Source organism: Neoarius graeffei, chromosome 9 (genome assembly GCF_027579695.1).
Source record: "Neoarius graeffei isolate fNeoGra1 chromosome 9, fNeoGra1.pri, whole genome shotgun sequence".
NCBI classification, from domain to species: domain Eukaryota; kingdom Metazoa; phylum Chordata; class Actinopteri; order Siluriformes; family Ariidae; genus Neoarius; species Neoarius graeffei.
Window position 1 is genome coordinate 33,953,753 of NC_083577.1, and position 10,723 is coordinate 33,964,475.

At 43.3% G+C, this 10,723-nt stretch overlaps 1 protein-coding gene across 1 annotated transcript; it reads left to right on the forward strand.

Annotated features, from left to right (window-relative positions):
• Positions 1 to 2,783: 2,783 nt before the first annotated feature.
• LOC132891194 (E3 ubiquitin-protein ligase TRIM35-like) lies at positions 2,784 to 6,141 on the forward strand. The gene is made up of 6 exons (XM_060928661.1): positions 2,784 to 3,354; positions 3,724 to 3,819; positions 3,912 to 4,142; positions 4,271 to 4,293; positions 4,380 to 4,498; positions 5,385 to 6,141. The coding sequence occupies exons 1-6, from the start codon at positions 2,956 to 2,958 to the stop codon at positions 5,900 to 5,902; spliced, it is 1,386 nt and encodes a 461-aa protein (XP_060784644.1). The 5' UTR covers positions 2,784 to 2,955; the 3' UTR covers positions 5,903 to 6,141.
• The last annotated feature ends 4,582 nt before the right edge of the window (positions 6,142 to 10,723 follow it).

Consider the following 10,723-nt stretch of genomic DNA (forward strand, 5'->3'; position numbering starts at 1 on the left):
GCGGTTGTCGGCCCTCAACCACCGCCAGCAGGCGTCCCGGAGTTGCTGGCCAAACGTGAATGGCCGGCCGACTTCCTCCAAGCGCAAAGCACGGAAGCGCTGCCGTTGTTGCTCGGGGTGCACCCCACACACTGGAGGACGGCCCGGCGAAGGTCTGCGTAGGCCAGCCGGCGGTCGGCGGGGAGCTGTAGCGCGGCCAGCTGCGCCTCTCCCGTTAGCAGGGGGAGGAGGTGCGCCGCGCGCTGTTCCACCGGCCACCCCGAGGTCTCTGCTACCTGCTCAAAGAGTGTGAGGAAGGCCTCGGGGTCATCCTGCGGGCCCATCTTCATTAGGGTGAGGGGGGAAGGGCCCGTGGCGGTGGAGTTGGTGGACCCTGCCAATGTGAGGAGGTGCCGGAATGCCTGTCGATCTTCCTGCTGAGCCAACACCAGCGCCTCAAACCACTGTTCCTGCTCCTTCCGGAGGGCGACTAGCACCTGGTGCTGGCTTTGCTGGGCCATGGCGAGGGCATGGACCAGGTCAGCAAAAGGGGAGGACTCCATGGGGCTGTTCTGCTTCTGCGCTCCAAGTCCCAGGTTTCAGCACCACTGTAGCAGTTCGTATGGGTGGGTGGAGCACAGAAGGACGGCAGGCCAGAACTGAGTTCACAAAACTCTTTTATTTTCACTTTTCAGTGCAAATTTTACTCTCAGCCACACACGCACGCACACACTCAAGTTGTCTCGTTGGCGAGAGAGCTCCCTCTGCTCTCACTCTCTCTCCTTAAATAGGGCGCAGTCACTGGGGAAGACACACAAACACATTAATTAACATCAGGTGCAGTGATTCTGCCACTTACCTTCCCTGACTCCGCCCTCCGGTCACAGACCGACGCTTGACCACACCCCCGCTGCCACAGCGGCACTGCTTCCAAGTATTGCATTGCGTAGTCCACCAGGACTAAAATAAAGTGATGCCTTCAAGCAGTCTGATCTAATGGCCTGACGAGATCCATCCCAATTCTCTTGAAGGGAGTCTCAATTAGGGGAAGAGGGTGCAATGGCGCACAAGAGAAGACAGAGAAGAGGCAGGATGTCCACCTGCCACTTGAACCACTGCCAGATGGTCCTCCACCAGCTCAATGGCTCGATCGAGTGATACTGGATGGTGGCATTGGACTCTTTCCGCTGTCCCCCTCAGCAGCCGAGTGATGAACTGTTCCAGTGCCACTGCATTGATGGCCTCCTCGACATTACAGTCTTCTGTCCTCAACCACCACTGGCATGCATCCCACAGCTGCTGGCCATAGGCCAACAGCTGGCCATCCAGTGTCAGCGTGCGGATATGCTGACAGTGTTGCTTGGGGATGCAGCTGACTTGCTGCAGGATTGCATGCTTCAAGTCTGCATACTCCAGCCTGTTGTCTGTGGGTAGTTGCTGGGCCATGAGCTGTGCTTTGCCATTTTACTCCTTCGAGACTAAACATTAGTTAGAACCATAGATGGTAGTGGGATGCAGTTTTTTGCAGTTGTAGTCTGATCCGCCTGTGAACGCCACCCCTTCTTCCTCATTTTCTGACAACTTTCCCTAAGATATGCTCAAAGTTTTTTGATACCCAATTGTAGGTCTCCACCTCAGGGATAAATGTCCCACACTATGAGTGACCCATAGAGAAATCTGGGGCTTGGCGAGTCCATTGTAGGCCCAAGAGAAATTCCCATGTGTACTGGATTCTAGTTGAATGGGACTGGACGCCCAGAGTATTCACAAAAAGTGTGATCAGCAGATAGACAATCTCCATTATTTAGTGATCACACAACAGTAGTAGACAGATGATGACAAATAACATTTAGGAGTAGAGTTCCATATTAAATGAAAACACTCCAAAGGGACGCAATGCCTAAGATACTCACTACACATGCAAACACCCGCTGCTGGTTGCCACATGAGTAGTGCCCTGAAAAGTCACTGAAAAATGAAAGCAAGGAGAAATAAAAATGAACTGGTATTGTTAAGCCTGGCTCCCAATTCCTCACTGACACCACTCCTGAAATTGTCAGAGTGTTGTTTGAAAGCTACTGAATCTCTGTTTAACAGTTATAATGTGACACATGTGAGTCAGAGCTTTTGGGCACAGACCTATAAGATTTCACCTTGTGACTGAGATCCAGTTCATCCCATTAGGAATTAGAGTGTCATAAACTGGAAGAATGACTTCAACAGACTTCAGAAATTAAAACATTATTCTCAGTTCATAAAACTCAAATTCATCACTCGATAAATTTGTACCAAATTTGCTGTTAATTGATCTGTAGTCAGTGGTTAAAGATGCCTTAAATAAGATTAGGTCTCTAACAGTTAGGTGGGTTCAACATTTGAATGATTCCTACCCATGTTAACAAAGCTCCACCCCAGATCTTAGAGTAGAAGGTCTATAAATATTGGCAGGAAGCACATCCAAACACAAGCAAGTATTCCAGACTGGAAGTCAGTTTTCCAAATGGGTTTTCTCAGTGACTTAAAATGCATGTGCTAAGGCCATGGCTTCATCTGTTTCCCCCCCTTTTAAATCATGTTTGAGAGATCATCCAGCTTATTTGTATGAATAAAGAATTTTAAAATGACTATTGCACCTGTAAATGTTATCTTTTGTTTCTGATGTAAATGATGACTGTAATAGGTAAAAACATGTCTCTCTAAAACTCCTCCTATTAAGGAAGCATTGAGTCTGAGATAATTGCAGCCCTTCATAAACATAAGTGTTTTGCTCTGGGGAGTTTAGTTTTATTCTCAGTTTGGGGAGAAGTCTGAGTCTCATTTCCAGCACTGTGAAAGGAAGTGATTACTAACTGGACCTACAAAGTCATCTGTTTAACTTTAAAGAAACTGGAAATCAGGGTGTGATTAATTTTACCAAGGTGAAAGTGAAACTCTGAGCATTTGGACTGGAGAGAACAACAACAGCAAGAAAATAAAATGGCTTTGAAGTTTTCAGAGGAGGATTTGTCCTGTCCTGTGTGCTGTGAAATCTTCAAAGATCCTGTTGTTCTGCACTGCAGTCACAGCGTGTGTAAAGTGTGTTTGCAGCAGTTCTGGGAGCTCAAAGGATCCAGAGACTGTCCAGTTTGTAGGAGAAAGTCATCTGTGTCTGAACCTCCCATAAGCCTGGCCTTAAAGAACCTGTGTGAGACTTTCTTTCAGGAGAGAAGTCAGAGATCTTCATCAGGATCTGAAACAGTCTGCAGTCTACACAGTGAGAAACTCAAACTCTTCTGTTTGGATGATCAACAGCCGGTGTGTGTGGTGTGTCAGACTGCAAGAAAACACACCAACCACAAATTCTGCCCCATTAATGAGGCAGTAACAGACTGTAAGGTAAATAAAATGTACCTGTGAGCTCATATGGCACGTAAAAATGAGAAAGAATTTTATTCTATCCAACAATATTTATAGGTTCAACATGACAAATTACAGTTGCTTTACGATAAATTTAATCATATTGTAATAACTAAATGTGTGTACCATTCCATGCTATTCAGATTTTCATCATCTGAAGTATCACCTGCATAAACAGTGGTCGATCTTCCATGTTAGACTAAAGGAGTGACACACCAATAAACAGATTCTATAAATCTAACCAATTTGTAAAGTTAAATCCCATCAATAAACAGTGATCTGAGTAAATGATGTGTAAAATAAGAGCTGAAACATAGAGTCTCCATGTAGTGGGTTGCCTTGTTTCAGGAGGAGCTTAAAATTGCACTGAAGCCCCTACGGGAGAAACTGAAGATCTTTAAAGACTGTAAACTGAACTGGTGTCAGACTGCAGAACATATAAAGGTTAGAATCAATAACATGGGTTTGATATTATAATTACATTTTGCATCATTGCACAATCAGTTATATTTCATTTGATTTCCTCTTCACTGCAGATTCAGACGCTACACACAGAGCATCAGATTAAGGAGGAGTTTGAGAAGCTTCACCAGTTTCTACGAGATGAAGAGGCAGTCAGGATCACTGCACTGAGAGAGGAAGAAGAGCAGAAGAGTCAGTTGATGAAGGAGAAGATTAAGAAGCTGAACAGAGACATATCATCTCTTTCAGACAAAATCAGAGCCATAGAAGAGGAGATGAGAGCTGAAGACATCTCGTTCTTACAAGTGAGGATAATTTAGTCAGTATTTATACTGTGAGAAAGTAAAACTTCTTTCCATCATCAGAAATGTCACATTTCAGTGGTTTAAAAATGTAAATCATATCCACTGATATTTGCTTTGTTGTTTTACAGAACTACAAGGCCACAGTGAAAAGGTGAGTGATGTGCTTCCTGTCTCTCTTGTTCTCTGTGTTTCTGAATCCAAACCCACAGCAACACTGACTCCTGAATGTTTTTGCAGAGCCCAGAGCACACTGCAGCATCCAGAGGAGCTTTCAGGAGCACTGATCCATGTGGCAAAACATCTGGCTAACCTGAAGTTCAGAGTCTGGGAGAAGATGCAATACACTGTCCAATACAGTAAGACACTTAAGTGTGTGTGCTTTAAAAGTTATACTAATTAATGCAGCTGTTGCAGCCCCTGTCATCTCATAGAACATTCAAAGCCATCAATAGTGAACAGCAAGTTCATTCCTCCCGAGCCTATGTAAACTACTGCTATAAAATCAAAGTCCCTCTCACACCAGGATCTGGTCTTCCCAGGCAGTCTCCTGTCCCAGTACTAATCGACTCTTTAAGGCATGGGTGTGGCGCCGATCTCTGTTTTGATAGCCTTCAGCCCTCGGCCTCTCGCCTACACAGCCAGGGTTACAGTGGGGGGCTAGTCCTCTGGTAACCGCAAGAGTTTGACTCCCCCACTCACATCTGTATTGCAGTGTGCCTTGCCAGATGGTAGTAGGTACCATTTTTATAATGGTCTTTGGTATGACCCGACCGCAAGTAGAACTCGCGATCTCCTGATCGAGACGCGGACACACTAACCACTCTGCCAACTCGCGGTCAAACTACTGCCATAACCTCCAGGTAATTTAGTTGTTTATGGGACAGGTGCATGTGGACAGGTTGCAGTTTCAGAAATTGGAAAAAAAAAATCATTCATTCATTTTGTGTACCGCTGACACCTTGTGGGTCACAGGTAAGCTGGAGCCAATCCCTGCTGACACTGAGTGAGAGGCAGTGTACACCCTGGACAGGTCGCCAATCCATTGCAGGGCCAACACAGAAATGAACAGCCATTCACACCTGCATTCACACCAGTGGGCAAAATTAGAGTAGTCAGATGACCTAATCTGCATGTCTTTGGACAATGGGAGGAAACCACTGGATTTTCTTTTGTAGTGTTTTATTTCTTATTCCTCTGTGTGTGTGTGTGTGTGTGTGTGTGTGTGTGTGTGTGTGTTTTCAGCACCTGTAATTCTGGACCCCAACACTGTTCATCCTAAACTCATTATATCTGATGATCTGACCAATGTGATATGCAGTGATGAGAAACAGAAACTTCCTGATAATCCAGAGAGATTTGATGACTGCTGGTGTATCCTGGGCTCTGAGGGCTTTAACTCAGAAACACACTGCTGGGATGTTGAAGTTAGAGACTGTACAGACTGGATTGTGGATGTGATGACAGAATCTGCTCAGAGGAATGAGAATGTATTCTCCAGAAGTGGTATCTGGTATGTGTGGTATTATGATGGTAAATATTTCGCAGGTTCTACACCACATCCAGTCACTCTCCTCCCAGTAGCACAGAAACTCCAGAGGATCAGAGTGCAGCTGGACTGGGACAGAGGAACGCTATCATTCTCCAACCCTCTGACTAACACACACATACACACTTTCACACACACATTTACTGATAAATTACTGCCATTCCTACGTGTAACTGGTAAAGAATCTTCTCTCAAGATCCTCCCACTTCACTAGTCTGCAAAAGTGAATCAGATCAGTTAATGCTGACATTGGTTTTATTCCAGTTCATTTTTTGTACATATGTGAACTAGTGATGCGCAGATGATGCATCATCAGGTGTATGACGCATTCCACTACCTGTGTTGGAAAAAGTGTTGCTGTTTTGGTGTCATAAAACACCAACATCTTGTGGATTGCAAAAATAATAGCAGGTGGCCTTAATGAATAACATTGAAGTACCTTTAATTTTGAGATGTGGACACCATATGAGGAATGAATATTGATGTTCTTAGAATGATTATCTACTTACTGATTACATGCTTATTGATTCAAGATAAGAAATGTACATTATTAAGAGTTACAATGGTATCCAAAAAGTAAAATATCTAATATGGTGTGCTGGTGTCTATTTCTAATATGGAATTTAGCAATGAATGTGCTTAAAATGTGTGTTGAAAAATATGTTCAGTGGGAATAGTGTGTGTAAATCATTGAGTGGATTAAAGTGCTTGTGCAATTAAGTGTGCTTGTTTACTTGTGAAGGAGGAGAGTGTTTATTAATTTTTATTCAGAAAAAGACGTTTCTGTATAGTGTTGGGACCAAGGCGATTTCTTCTTTTAGAAACTAGTTTTCCTGCCTTGAATGACATCCTTTTACAAGGTACAGCGGAGGCAGGAGTGCACAAAAACTGTACTACAAGTTTATACAGATGGAAGTACATATGTTTTTGCCTGTGCCAGTATTGCAAAGGATCCTCTGTTCTTGGACTGTTACTCTGCCAGATACCTCTGGACTTCAACAGTTGCCTCTACAATAGCATTCGACTTCCTTTTACTTTCAGCAACTGTGGTGTCAAGTAAATCAGTGTTTCTCAACCACTGGGCCGCGATGCACCATCTAGTGGGCTGCAAATTTTTTTTCAAGTTTGAAGCCAAATACTAAATAGTTCAGAATGTCATAGTGTCACAAATCCGGTAGCTGGTTTGACGTACACCTTTCAAGTGGAATAAATACATTTGTGGGTAAATTAAGAAGAACAAGTCTTTATTATTGCCACGTCCCTCCTTTGCATTTAAACACCCCCCGTGCGCGCGCGTGCGCGCGCCCACACACACACACACAGCATGCATGCACAGTGGACAGAATAAATAAGTACGTTTGTGGGTAAATGATATGGAGCTGCTGAAAGAGAAGAGCAGGGAGGATTGAGAATCGAGCAACTGTGGTTTGTTTACACCAGATACTAAAACTTCTAGCATCCTAGCAACCATCACATGGACACGTACAAAGCCCAGAAATTCTTCCTTACCCAGACAAAAACTATACAGGGTTTATGTTGTAGTGTCCTGATCCCCAGATCTTTAACCCAGCCACATATAAAAAGTTGTACACCTCTATGCTCTTCCAGATTTTCATCTGTGTCACCGTGTAGAACGATGTCTGCAGCACCAGGTAGTTTGAGACATCGGGGAACTCAATGGATGGATAATTTTCCAGTTCATAATGAATGAATGAATAACTTTATTTAAACACGAAGTTGATCAGCAGAGCTGGTGGGGTCGTGCATGTACAGATACAGATAATTACAAATACAAAAGACTAAAAATAAACACAATCTTTAAAAAAAATTTAAATAGGTTGATTATCTGTTAATTATCTTTATATTAAGTTCATTAATAGTATGCATAACTATTGTCTTTGTATTTAGTTCCAGCTACAATAGGATTAAAATGTATTCTACTAATGTCAAATTTAGCTAGCAAATTTTTCTTTCATAGGAAAAATTCTTTGTTAGCGTGTAAGGATCTAATCCCATTGAGGGGTTTCTATACCCACTTCTTTTGAGTGTACTTCTCCGTTTTAATAACTTGCTTGTTTGCTGTAAATAAACATGGCAATAAGTTTATGTGAGCTGTGTGAGACTCTACATTGTATTTGTTCATTAGTTTAGGTGTCAGTTCTATAAATAGAACACACTCTGCCTCTGGGGTTTCCAATTAACATTACTGTACTCTCATTTTGAGAAGTCAGATGTATCGGTAACTATGTGTCATGAAGATGCTGCGTTAATGTAGGGTTAATTGTCTCATCAGCACTATTTTTGTTTCACATGAAATGAAAATGAAATGAAACCTGAAGAAAAAAATACCGAGGACATGACAGTGTCCTCAATGGTACGTAGATACAGGCATGCCCAAGAGTCTTGTACCTTGGGTGCAGCAGTGTTGTGATGGTCATAACACTTATTGATTCCAAAATTGATAAACTATCTCTGAAAGGGGGCGGCACGGTGGTGTAGTGGTTAGCGCTGTCGCCTCACAGCAAGAAGGTCCTGGGTTCGAGCCCCAGGGCCGGCGAGGGCCCTTCTGTGCGGAGTTTGCATGTTCTCCCCGTGTCCACGTGGGTTTCCTCCGGGTGCTCCGGTTTCCCCCACAGTCCAAAGACATGCAGGTTAGGTTAACTGGTGACTCTAAATTGACCGTAGGTGTGAATGTGAGTGTGAATGGTTGTCTGTGTCTATGTGTCAGCCCTGTGATGACCTGGCAAATTATCCAGGGCGTACCTCGCCTTTTGCCTGTAGTTAGCTGGGATAGGCTCCAGCTTGCCTGCAACCCTGTAGAACAGGATAAAGCGGCTAGAGATAATGAGATGAGATGAGACAAACCTTCCTGGTAGGAAGAACATATGAAGAATCAAGGAAGTGAAGCAGCTCTCTGAGTCACTCAGAGAGTCACTCTCTGAGTCACTCATCTTCCACTAGTGTAAAAGGCTGACTGTCTTTGATCACTTGCTTTCTAGAAGCTTGGAGGAGAAAATTAAATGTTTGTGTCCATTATTTAATATGTATTTCCATGATTATTATAAAGGTATCACAACATTATTAATAATTGGGTTAAGTTAGGTTGACAAGGGTTCATTGCAGCTTCTTCATCTGCAGCCTGTACATTTCCATGTAAGGCTCTATAATGCCTCAGCATTGAAGAGGTGCTCTCATTTTCATCTGACAACTCTTTCAAGCACTTTACCTTAAAAAAAATTAGACACACACAACCCCAATTCGGGCGGCATGGTGGTGTAGTGGTTAGCGCTGTCGCCTCACAGCAAGAAGGTCCTGGGTTCGAGCCCCGGGGCCGGCGAGGGCCTTTCTGTGCGGAGTTTGCATGTTCTCCCCGTGTCCGCGTGGGTTTCCTCCGGGTGCTCCGGTTTCCCCCACAGTCCAAAGACATGCAGGTTAGGTTAACTGGTGACTCTAAATTGACCGTAGGTGTGAATGTGGGTGTGAATGGTTGTCTGTGTCTATGTGTCAGCCCTGTGATGACCTGGCGACTTGTCCAGGGTGTACCCCGCCTTTCGCCCGTAGTCAGCTGGGATAGGCTCCAGCTTGCCTGCGACCCTGTAGAAGGATAAAGCGGCTAGAGATAATGAGATGAGATGAGACAACCCCAATTCCATAAATTTGGGACAGTGTGTAAAACAAATTAAAAAGAAAGAAAGGATGATTTGCAAATCTTGGAAACCATATATTTCATTGAAAATGGTTCAAAGACAACATAAAATGTTGAAACTGAGAAATTTTTATTGTTTTTTGAAAAATATATGCTCATTTTGAATTTGATGTCAGCAACACATTTAAACAAAGTTGGGACAGGGGCATGTTTACCACTGTGTTGCATCACCTCTACTTGTAACACTCTGAAAATGTTTGGGAACCCGAGGAGACCAATTGCTGTCATTCTGAAAGAGAAATGTTTTCCCATTCTTGCCCGATATACAATTTCAGTTGTTGAACAGTTTGAGGTCTCCTTTGTCATATTTTATGCTTCATAATGCACCAAATGTTTTAAATGGGAGACAGGTCTGGACTGCAGGCAGGCCAGTTTAGTGCCTGGACTCTTTTACTATGGAGCCATGAAGTTTTAATATGTGTAGAAAGTGGTTTGGCATTGTCTTGCTGAAAGAAGGAAGACCTTCCCTGAAAACGATTTTGTCTGGATGGCAGCATATTGCTCTGAAACATCATTCAGGATACATCATTCAGGAATAATGATGCCTTCCTAGATGTATAAGCTACCCATGTCATGTGCACTAATGCAGTGTTTCTCAACCACTGGGCCATCTAACAGGCTACAATTTTTTTTTTCAAGTTGAAGCTAATTTTCACTCGGAGTAGGGTACAATTGCTGGATTGCATCCGACGTCACATCTGCCTCATTAAGCTACGGTCACACTACAACTCGCGATGCTTTGCAATGGGTTATCGATGAAGACGAGGCATGTTGATGGTGATATACATGTGAGGTAAAAGTTGTGGTCACACAGTAGGTGAACACTTGACTGTCGCACTTTTGCGCGCTTGAGTCTGGCGCAGCTTGAGTGGCTGTGTACGCTCACAGAGCACGTTGTGCACACGCTTGGGACCCAGCCATTATAGGAAAGACCTGACGCTGATTTGAGCACAATCAGCACAGATATGGAAGCTGTTTTCATGGAAGCTTTGCGAAGCATTATCATTATCACTGTCATGTTTGTTTCTAGCCGTGTTTTTAACACTGTATAAATACTCTGCTTTATGATTCTGCTTTTGTTAAAAAATAAAAAAAATAAAAAACTTGTAAGATGGCTCTGGACACTTACAGTAATGCATTTATGTCTGAAGACTACAGTCGACTTGCTAACTTTAGGACTGCAGTTGTCATGAACAGTTTTGTACTCAAGCTTCCATTAATGAACAGTTTATAACTTCAACAAAACAGACTTAATGTTAAAACTATAATGAATTTCCTGGTTACACAGTTATACTTTGTGACTATATAGGACACAGTTATAGAAGCAAG